Source organism: Onychostoma macrolepis, chromosome 02, assembly GCF_012432095.1.
Source record: "Onychostoma macrolepis isolate SWU-2019 chromosome 02, ASM1243209v1, whole genome shotgun sequence".
Taxonomy (NCBI): domain Eukaryota; kingdom Metazoa; phylum Chordata; class Actinopteri; order Cypriniformes; family Cyprinidae; genus Onychostoma; species Onychostoma macrolepis.
This window is the reverse complement of record NC_081156.1, coordinates 3450573-3462775: the sequence shown is the minus strand read 5'-3', so window position 1 is coordinate 3462775 and position 12203 is coordinate 3450573. Positions and strand designations below refer to the sequence as shown.

Genomic DNA, 12203 nt, shown 5'->3' with positions numbered 1-12203 from the left:
TGAACGTCTGATGCATATGGCACACAAAAGTGGAAACACTTCAGGAGTTTCGAAGTCATCATCGTATTGGTGGAATTATACAGGATTTCCGGGAGACATGTGTGTCGCGTTCTTTAACGTTGCGCCTGTAAACAAAGATGCCGTGACGCCAAACCCCCTCATGAAAGAAGAAAGCCGTCGTGTTTACAACTGTGATGAATCAACTAAACGCTGGATTTTCAAAGGTATGTGAAATATTTAAAGTTTGCGGCGCAGAATCTTTAAAATACATCCGAAAGTTTTGCACACCGGTCTGTTATTGTGGCGACATTTCCACACCGAAACGTGACGCCGAACGAAACGAACCGTGATTGGTTGTTTGACATGTCGGTCACACGGCCTCATGGGCAGGCCTTGGCCAATGAAAGCTGCCATGGATTCCAGACCTTCAGCTGTCAGTCTGAAGGTCTGGCTACGCGAGACTACTTGCCTAATATCGAAATCATCTGACATTTTCAAATCCTCATTTTGTACTTCTAATTTCTGACCAATGTTTTGTTTTGCTCTCTCCTCTGCGCTTACACATTCATCACTTCTCAGCAGAGCTTACGCTACACTTTCATCATCTGCCGAAATGCCACTCTCGTGAATGCACATACAACAGTTAACAGAAGCTACAGATTACCGTTTCTAAGTTTTGAATATGGATATTTTTCTTACACAAATGCATCGCTTTGCTTCAGAAGACCTTATTTAACCCCCCGGAGCCATGTGCAGTACTTTTTTGGGCTTCAAAATCTTGACCAAAATTCACTGCCATTATAAAGCTTGGAAGAGCCAGGACATTTTTAAATATAACTCCAATTAAATTCGTCTGAAAGGAGAAAGTCATATAGGCTACACCTAGGATGGCTTGAGGGTGAGTAAATCATGGGGTAATTTTCAGTTTTGGATGAACTATCCCTTTAACAAACATTAACTAACAATAACAAGACATTTGTTAAAATATTTATTAATGTTAGTTAAGAAAATACACCTGTTCATTGTAGCTCATATCCATTAAAGGCGTCATCGGATGCTAAATTCACTTTTACATGTTGTTTGAACATAAATTTGTGTTGGCAGTGTATGTACACATTTACCCTATAATGATAAAAAATCCACCCAGTGGTTTTTATTTAATCCCTAAAAATAATATCCCTTTCTCAAATCAGGCCATTCTCAGCTTCTTTTCTGTGTGACGTTACACGGACGAAGGGCGCTCCCACGATAGTTGATTGATACAGCCGTATTACCTTAGACCCGCCCTGAGTGAGCTGTAACTGTCCGACCGCCATTGTTTCGTCGCTGGAACAGGGATGTAGACAAGAATGTCTCTATAGCAATTGAGGTGTTTTGTTGATGGATATAATGAACATCGTCATTTACTCCCAACATCTGAGCCGCTGAAGACGCAGTGGATTACTTTTGTTTGTGAAGCAAATGCGCCTCCCGATCTGCCTAAATGCGTTTATGCTCGTGCAAATCATTCGTGATTCAGCTTCACTTACAGCAGAAGTGGGTATAAGTAGTTTTTTATGAATCTTTTCAATCGCTAGTCCTAATAACGTGCTAGTTAGTAAGTTTCGTGGCTAAATGCGACTAAAGTAAACAGTCTTTCAGAGCAGGGCTCGTCACCCCACAGAAGAGAGGGGCGGGGTGAGCAGAGCTCATTAGCATTTAAAGCAACATGCAAAAAAACGGGTTGATTTCTGCAGAGCTGATTTTGACAAGGTAAAAAGGTTGTTTTACACTACCATTGAGAAATTTTAACCAAACCTATTTTTAGTTCATTTTAACTACTGCAGTTAACTAATGTTAAAGTTATACCTCACTTTTCACTCAGAAATTGCTAGCAAGTTCATAATTAATAGTAACACATTAATTAAATGGTAAATTTTCAAGTAGAAAGACCCATTTTTTCTTGTATTTTCTTGTAAAATATACTCCAATAACTGCAATAAATGCAGCCAACAAAGAAAAGCAAAGAAAGAAGTGCTCAACCAAAGGCCAGTGTTTAGATTTAGAAAAGAAAATGGAAACATTTTCATACCTGTTCATCAAATTTGGTGGGAACATCTGCCAGGCTGCTGCTGTCTGCTAGCAGACTAAGGTCAAGCTCACTGGGTCCTACAGAGAAAAAAGTAGCAAAAGAAAGCAAAAGATACAATCAAGCTGTAAGAAAATACATAGAAAAAGATTCAAAGAGGAAAAATACAGCAATTACAGCAAAGCCTTGTGTGAAAATAAAGACACTCTTGCTCCTCCAAACTACTGTCCGTCATTGAAATGAAGTGCTGCTGTACACTGACGGTTCTTTATTGTTCTGTACCAGTAATTGCAAAAGGAACCCTGGAGTCCTTTCAGTAGCGTAGGCAACAATCACAAAGGTTTCTGTGTCACAAAGGTTTCCCATGTGTTCATTAGTCATTCATCTGTGGCATGAGTAGATATTTCACCAGAGCAAAGGAATAGATATTGAAACTGCTATGAACTGGCTGCTGAATGTCTACACAGTTTCTTAGATATTTTCAAAGTTGAGACCTCATTCTTGACATGATTTTTTTTAAATTTTGATTCATTGGCAACCTTTTTTGTTGCAGTACTTAGTAAAGAAAAGCCTAGCTTAGAAAATCACACCAAAACACATGTTTAGCTTTACATAGCAGTATTTGGACACAAAATGTACTGTAAAATTGTTTTTTGAAGTTGTAAATAAAATTTCTATTTCAGTTTCAGTTAAACTACTACTTCAAAATTTCACATTTAAATCAATGTTTTACTTTTTTTTTTCTTTTTTCTTCATAATTCTGAAATTAGGGTGGGTGGTGTCCCCTCTCTGAAGAAATTGCGTTCTGTGTGTCTAGATCAAGCATTAGTGAATCATGCTCATATTGTTATTAAGTAGCTACTCTGGTAGAAAACCTGTGTGAAAAGGAAGAAATCTGACTTTAAACACCCACCAAAAATCACCTTGAAATTAACTGGAAAAATGGCTCAGAAAAGTGACTATAATCACTATAACGCACAACCTTCAGTGACTTGCTGGTTTTACACAACAGAACTGAGAGCATTATGATCAAACACACCCAGGTTCAATAAAGTTTATATATATATATATATATATATATATATATATATATATATATATATATATTTATTGTGATGCGTGTCCCAAGCTCTCGTCAGCGTCGCCCTGGAAACGAAGGAGGAACACCTGCACGCCATCAGCACGGGCTGGCCGGTCACAGCGGAGCCTAATCAACGCCAGCTATATAAGCCGCCGAGTCACACACACTGGTGAGACATGTCTCCAATAGACAACCTGATAACGATCCTCTCGTCTTTCTCACAGAGAGCAGTGTGTGACCGGCCAGCCAGATTCACCCGCACAGCACTGGACCCATTGCACCCGAGCACTCAGACCGACGGAGGAAGCAGGTTTCAGAGCACAGTTCGGTACACCCAGGACACACGGATTCACCAATCTTGCACAATAAACGCAACCTTCGGGGCCTTTATCGAGCCAATCTTGTCGTGTGATTCTTCCCCCCGTTACAATATATATATATATATCAATCAAATAATCCTCCACGTGATATAGCTCATCAGCTGAAATGTAGGCTGTATGCAGTTGCTAAGCAATACAGTGATTCCTATAGATTTGGGATCAGTTAACATAACATCTGAATTGGAACGAACAACTGGGAGACTATAAAATGAAGGGGGAAAAAAACATCATTCAGCAGTCATTGATAATTTCAAATAAAACAGCATATTCCAAGATAAATGTTTTTCAGTATGTTGTTATTAGTCCTGTTACTTGGAAATATAGCCTGTAAGGTATTTTGCAAATATCTTAAAATACAAATACATTAAAATACATCATAATATCTTAAAATACATACAGGTGCTGGTCATATAATTAGAATATCATCAAAAAGTTGATTTTATTTCACTAATTCCATTCAAAAAGTGAAACTTGTATATTATATTCATTCATTACACACAGACTGATATTTCAAAATGTTTATTTCTTTTAATTTTGATGATTAGAGCTTACAGCTCATGAAAGTCAAAAATCAGTATCTCAAAATATTAGAATATTTACATTTGAGTTTGAATAAATTATCATCCCTACAGTATAAATTCTGGGTATCTCTTGTTCTTTGAAACCACAATAATGGGGAAGACTGCTGACTTGGCAATGATCCAGAAGACGAACATTGACACCCTCCACAAAGAGGGTAAGTCACAGAAGGTCATTACTGAAAGGGGTGGCTGTTCAAGGAGTGCTGTATCAAAGCATATTAAATGCAAAGTTGACTGGAAGGAAGAATTTGGGTAGGAAAAGGTGCACAAGCAACAGGGATGACCGCAAGCTTGAGAATACAGTCAAGCAAAGCCGATTCAAACACTTGGGAGAGCTTCACAAGGAGAGAACTGAAGCTGGAGTCAGTGCATCAAGACTCACCACGCTCAGACGTCTTCAGGAAAATGGCTACCAAGCCACTTCTGAACCAGAGACAATGTCAGAAGCGTCTTACCTGGGCTGTGGAGAAAAAGAACTGGACTGTTGCTCAGTGGTCCAAAGTCCTCTTTTCAGATGAAAGTAAATTTTACATTTCATTTGAAAATCAAGGTCCCAGAGTCTGAAGGAAGAGTGGAGAGGCACAGAATCCATGTTGCTTGAAGTCCAGTGTGAAGTTTCAGTGATGATTTGGGCTGCCATGTCATCTGCTGGTGTTGGTCCACTGTGTTTTCTGAAGTCCACAGTCAACGCAGCCATCTACCAGGAAATTTTAGAGCACTTCATGCTTCCTTCTGTTGACAAGCTTTATGGAGATGCTGATTTCATTTTCCAGCAGGACTTGGCACCTGCCCACACTGCCAAAGGTACCAAAAGCTGGTTCAATGACCATAGTGTTACTGTGCTTGATTGGCCAGCAAACTCGCCTGACCTGAACCCCATAGAGAATCTATGGGGTATTGTCAAGAGGAAGATGAGAGACACCAGACCCAACAATGCAGATGAGCTGAAGGTCACTATCAGAGCAACCTGGGCTCTCATAACACCTGAGCAGTGCCACAGACTGATCGACTCCATGCCACGCCACATTGCTGCAGTAATTCAGGCAAAAGGAGCCCCAACTAAGTATTGAGTGCTGTACATGCTCATACTTTTCATGTTCATACTTTTCAGTTGGCCAAGATTTCTAAAAATCCTTTCTTTGTATTGGTCTTAAGTAATATTCTAATATTTTGAGATACTGATTTTTGATTTTCATGAGCTGAAAGCTCTAATCATCAAAATTAAAAGAAATAAACATTTGAAATATATCAGTCTGTGTGTAATGAATGAATATAATATACAAGTTTCACTTTTTGAATGGAATTAGTGAAATAAATCAACTTTTTGATGCTATTCTAATTATATGACCAGCACCTGTATACTTGAAAAGACGCTTTTACTGATGGTGTGATGAATCACAAAATGATGATTATTTATTCAAGGGCATAAAATAGGTTTTTAGGAAGGTTAAAAATGGAAATAGAATTTGCTATCCCTGTTGGCTTCATTTATTTCTAAAACTGATTCTGCCTAAGTGTTTGTACATTTTTGAATAACGTAACATCTTGACAACAAAATTTCTGAAGTTTACTGAAATAGCAGCTGTCCAGAGGAAAATAGGTCTCAACTGCAAGAAATATTTCATAGAAATTCTGACAGATCAGTGATTTTCACAGGGGTCTGGCCTCAGTCATGTGGTACAAAATTTCCCATGAAAGCATCTGTTGTGAGTTGTGATTCAGCTCAGCGCTGCACTACCACAGGCTGGAAGAGGCTGATGCCTTTTGACACCGGTCGCCTCTGTAATAGACGCTGCACTGTAGCATCCCCTGACACCTCCATTCCCTGTCCTCCAGCACTAAACCAAAAGTGACAGCATCCTCTCTTACAGAAAGAACAGTCTGTTTCAGCCGATCCTTTTTCATACTGTTTTGCTCTCCGTGAAGTCATCTGAATGAGTCTTATGGGAAGAGCAGCTGTCTGACGAACTGTTCCTCGCACTATGAAAGAGATGTGACGGGATTATGTATTAAGGCAAAGACTTTGCACCTGAGACCACAGGAAGTAAATGGAACATTTCTTGCCCCAGTAGGATTTTGAGTCACAGAAATCTATTTGTTGATGCAGACATGGTGTTGTTAAGGGAGCCTTTGAGGGGTCGTGCGAGTGGGCGGTAGGGTCAGTCCTGTGATGCAGTACCTTTTGAACTCTGCCACTGCTAATAAATGAACATGCCTGAATTATTCCTATAAAAGGGCAACAGACTTACAGAAATATGCTCTAGCCTAGCTCAGCCACCATTATGGCAATAATAAAACTTGATGACAAGAAAGACATCTCAGTGAGGGACTGGGAGTTAGTTTACATGAGAGGGTGAACTATATGATTAAGGATAATCACTTATTTTGCAAGAAATGTTGCTGATGTCATTTCCTGCAGAATTATGGCTCAACAGAACTGTCTGTTTTTATTGGTTATAGGACTGTTAAAAAAGATTGACAGAATGGAAAGTTATATTGATGACATAGGAGAAAAAAAAATAATGATTATGATTAATATCGAAAACATTAGAAATATTTGGATTGTAAAAAGGTAAAGTCCTCAAATATTCAAATATTTCTAATATCTGTGTTAGTGTTACTTAAATGCTATCATTGTATTTATTAATACAACCCGAATTCTGGAAATGTTGGGACATTTCTTAAATTTGAATAAAATGAAAACTAAAAGACTTTCAAATCACATAAAAGCCAATATTGTATTCACAATAGAACATAGAGAAAATAACAAATGTTTAAAAGGATAAATTTTACACTTTTATTTACTAAATGAGCTCATTTCAAATTTGATGCCTGAAAAAGCAAGAAATTGGCTACAACATGGCTTCATAGTAGAAGAGTCCGGATGCTGAATTGGCCTGCCTGCAGTCCAGATCAGAGAACATTTGGCGCATCATTAAACGAAAAATACGTCAAAGACGACCACAAACTCAGAAGCTGGAAACCTATATCAGGCAAGAATGGGAGCAAATTCCAAAACCAAAACTACAGAAAGTCATAACCTCGATGCCCAGACGTATTCAAACTGTTTTGAAAAGAAGAGGAGATGCTACACCATGGTAAACATGCCCCCTTCCCAACTATTTTGAGACCTGCAGCAGGCATCAAATTTGAAATGAGCTCATTTTGTGCATAAAATTGTAAAATTTCTCAGTTTAAACATTTATGTTATGTTATCTATGTTCTATTGTGAGTAAAATATTGGCTCATCTGAAATTCTTTTAGTTTTCTTTTTATTCAAACAATAAAAAAAAAAACTTCCCAATATTACCAGAATTCAGGTTGTATTTTAAATTAGATTTTATTTTTATATTTTCAGTTTTTATTTTAATTATAGCTTACGATTTAGCAATTTTGTTAAGTAATTTTGTCATGCTATTATTTTATTTTTTATATTTCTAATTATTTCTGTTATAGTTTAAGTTTAGTTTTCTATTTCATTTCTATTTTTACTAAAACCTGAAGTTTTTATCTATCTATCTATCTATCTATCTATCTATCTATCTATCTATCTATCTATCTATCTATCCATAAATGATTTTCACTAGTTTTAATCTAAGATAATGATAGCAACGCTGGTAGGTTGTTGTTTTTTTTTTAACAGAAATTGATACTTTTATTCAGATTTTATTCAAAATGTCAGTAAAGACATTTGTAAATTTTTTTATTCAAATAAATGCTGTTCAGACCTTCTGTTCTCTTCACACTTCATTAAGTGGCACAACTATTTAATAAGCCTCGGTGAAACATGAAGACTCTTGTCTTTTTCAAAAACATAACATCTAAACTCAAACTTTCGAATGGAAGTGCATATATGTTTATATCCAATCCTCTATATTAAGTGAACAATTCTACACCAGAAAGCTTGAGTTATAGAGCAATAACGGACAAATGCACACTGTGACATATCTGAGAGACGGTTTGAATTGAAGCATTCAAATGGATTACCAGTGGACTTCTTTTATTAATATCACAGTTCGATGACAATCCATAGAACAGTGTGTTTTCAAATCACTGTCCAGTGACTTTTAAAAAGAAGGCCTCAGATCAGTCAGCATGAAATGGATAATGACACTAGAATCATTAGCAGCAGGGTTAACATGGCAGGGGGTGGAGGTGTAATTAACCTCTGCTCGATTTGATTGGCAAACACCACAGACCCGGTCCGTAAAACCAATGGCTAAAGCTTGACCGAGCCTCATCAGCCTCTGATGCAATAAAATTAGCAGTTGCCCTGGTTTCCTACTGAATCCCACAAGTGCGATGGCATGTAATTAACACTGCCACTGTAATTATGCACTGTCATTGTAATGTGTTAAATATATTGCAAATTGTTCCCTTCACCAAAATGGACAGTATTCATGAAAAATAGTCTTTTTGATGTGTATCAAAACATATTGGACATACAGTACTGTTCAAAATATTTTTTGAAGAAATTAATATTTTTATTCAGCAAGAACACATTAAATTGATTAAAAGTGAAAGTAAAGTCATACATTTATTTAGTAAAGTCAAATTTCAAATAAATGCTGTTTGTTTGTTTCTTTATTTAAGAAAGGGGGGAAAAAATCATTAACGCATCTATTTCTCTACATTTTGGGCTTTAAATTAAAAGAGTATAAATTTGAAAACACGTTTTGTGCTGTAGTGTGGACTGTGGAAACTAATGCCAAGTTCACACAACATGATTTTTACAGGATATTTTTGATCAAATAAATGTAGCCTTGGAGGCAATAAAGGTATTTAAATCACATTAAAATTACTTCAAAGTTAAAATTTTAATATAAATCGTATTCTTTGCATAAAGGGTTTAGCGTGTGCATCCTGCAAGTTACCAGGAAATGCTTCTGCTCAACATCTCACAGCTCATCTAACACAGACCTTCACTGTTGGCAAGCACATGCTGGTACACATACTGTAGTTGATAGAACAGTAAATCTCCCAGAAGGTGGTAGGACAGGTAAGATCATGACTGGTTCAGAGGTGTTCAGGCATTGTTATCTCTGGCTGTACTGTCAAATGCTTTGACTCAGGTTTGACAAGCTTTGCATGTGTTTGATCAGCTGGGTTGTGTAAGCAATGAACTTATAAGTAGAGAGTATACGAATCTGATCAAATTTGATTGGGACGATCACACATTGCAGGTTTTTGCATCCCATCTGTGCCATTATTTTTTGTTGTTCTACAATCCGAATTCCAGAAATGTTGGGACGTTTTTTTTCAATTTGAATAAAATGAAAACTAAAAGACTTTCAAATCACATGAGCCACTATTTTATTCACAATAGAACATAACAAATGTTTAAACGGATAAATTTTACGCTTTTATCCACTAAATGAGCTCATTTCAGCCTTTCTACAGGTCTCAAAAAAGTTGGCATGGGGCAACAAAGGGCTGAAAAAGCAGGAAATTGTGAAAAGATTCAGCTGGGAGAACATCTAGCCACTAAAGTTAATTGACATCAGGTCTGTAACATGATTAGCTATAAAATGGTTGTCTTAGAGAGGCAGAGTCTCACAGAAGTAAAGATGGGCAGAGGCTCTCCAATCTGTGAAAGAGTGTGTAAAAAGATTGTGGAATACTTTAAAAACAATGTTCCTCAACGTCAAATTGCAAAGGCTTTGCAAATCTCATCATCCACAGTGCATAACATCATCAAAAGATTCAGAAACTGGAGAAATCTCTGTGCGTAAGGGACAAGGCTGATGCCCTTTGTTGGATGCCTGTGGTCTTGGGGCTGCATCACTCATCGGCATGATTCTGTCATTGACATTACTAAATGGGCCCAGGTATACTTCCAGAAACCACTGTCGGTAAACATAATCTGCCGTGCCATCTGCAGATTCCAACTAAAGCTCTATCATGCAAAAAGGAAGCCATATGTGAACATGGTCCAGAAGCGCCGTCGTGTCCTGTGGGCCCAGGCTCATTTAACTCCTTAGCATTCCTAAGGTCTGTTTCTGAATGAGATTTGTACCTCAGGAGGGTTTGTACCCAAGAGGTTAAAATGGACTGTTTCAAAGTGGAAAAGTGTTCTATGGTCAGACGAGTCCAAATTTGACATTCTTGTTGAAAATCACAGACGCCGTGTCCTCCGGGCTACAGAGGAGGGAGACCTTCCAGCGTGTTATCACAGTTCAGTTCAAAAGCCAGCATCTCTGATGGTATGGGGGTGCATAAGAGCATACGGTATGGGCAGCTTGCATGTTCTGGATGACACTATGAATGCTGAAAGGTATATAAAGGTTTTAGAGCAACATATGCTCCCCTCCAGACGACATCTATTTCAGGGAATGCCTTATGTATTTCAGCAAGACAATGCAAAACCACATACTGCAGCTATTACAGCAGCATGACTTCGTAGTAGAAGAGTCCGGGTGCTGAATTGGCCTGCCTGCAGTCCAGATCTTTCACCTATAGAGAACATTTGGCACATCATTAAACGAAAAATACTGTACGACAAAGACGACCACAAACTCTTCAGCCACTGGAAACCTATATCAGGCAAGAATGGGACCAAATACCAATACCAATACCAAAACTCCAGAAACTCATAACCTTGATGTCCAGACATCTTCAAACTGTTTTGAAAAGAAGAGGAGATGCTACACCATGGTAAACATGCCCCCGTCCCAACTATTTTGAGACCTGTAGCAGGCATCAAATTTGAAATGAGCTCATTTTGTGCATAAAATTGTAAAAACATTTCCGGAATTCGGGTTGTATTTACACATGCAGTCTGTTGTTTTTCAGCATCTCACGTCATGAATGCGACATTTTTAAAATGCAAAGCTAAAAGTTGTTCAACTTTGAACAAAAAGTATCTTGAGTCCCCTGCATTCTATTCCATTCGGTTGTGCTCAACTATCAAAACAAGGCATTTTTCCATAACACTAGCAGAGATCATTACCCAACAAACACTTGAAACAATCACCTAAAAAACACTAACAACAGGTAGTGTCACAACAGGTTTTCTTTTGCAAAATGTATTTACAAAAAAAGCATAACAGCTTTCTACTGTTTGAATTCACTGCTGTATGTCACATGGTCCATGTTCATAGTACAGTCCAAAAATATTCCCAAGTTGTACCTTTTTTAAAGATAGTAATTAATTTGAAAGTGTAGGATCAGAACGAGTTAGACAAATTTAAGATTTGATCAGAACATCGAAACATGAGGAGCCGAAATTCCAGAGAGGCCCCAAGAAAACAGGACGTCATAAATCAAATTCCTAGCTACAACCTCTGAAGGAAGCCTAACCAACAAGCCTCTTCCAGAACAGCTTGCAACATTAAAACAAAAAGAACACTAATTGATAAGTCCAACACAGGAAGGAGATCGTCAAATTTGGGGCAAATAATCAAGATTAATGGTCAAAGAGATGGCCATCACATGTGTTCCACGAGAGAAATCAGGAGCTTCTTTAGATTGACTTTTCCCCCACACATAGAAGACAAAGAACCAGACTGAAATTCCTTTGTCCAAAGAACATGTCTTTTGGTCTCCACAGAACTACACAGAGACTTTCTTTTTCATATGCACATAAAATCATCCTAAAAGGACATTTCTATGCATAACCTCATATTATGTATGTAACCCACACATTAGACTATCATGTTTTAAGCACATATTATGCATGTCTTTTTAATAACTATTGAATGACTTTAAGGTTTATTCGTGTTTGGTATGAGTTTGACAATTCTAGCTTGAAACGTTTCTTCCAATTGATTCTGTCAAATGTATCATATTCTGGTTATAGAAATCACATCCAAAAATATACTTTGCAAAAGTGTGTAAAATTCGGACCATGTGACTGATAACATGCTGATTTATGATGGAAGGAACAACCTTAGCTAAGATAATAGCCTATCTAATTGGTCAAGACACCAGATGGGATGTGTCCAGAAGCAGAGTTTAAAAACTCAGGACACCATCAAATCTTCCCTTCTCTCTTCCCTCTTCTCTTCTTCTTTTGCCACCGCGTTTTGACGCTGCTTTTTAGTGCTACAGGCCAGTTGCTACTTAACACCAAAATGAAAAGAAAAACCACCTAG

At 37.6% G+C, this 12203-nt stretch overlaps 1 protein-coding gene across 2 annotated transcripts in view; it reads right to left on the bottom strand.

The window, feature by feature from the left end:
- Nucleotides 1-12203, bottom strand: part of ak5 (adenylate kinase 5) — a 119855-nt gene that overhangs the window by 27941 nt on the left and 79711 nt on the right. For both annotated transcript variants that reach the window (XM_058798909.1, XM_058798906.1), the window contains exon 8: nucleotides 2072-2148. In XM_058798909.1, the coding sequence (XP_058654892.1) occupies nucleotides 2072-2148 (77 nt within the window). The remainder of the gene's footprint in view (nucleotides 1-2071; nucleotides 2149-12203) is intronic.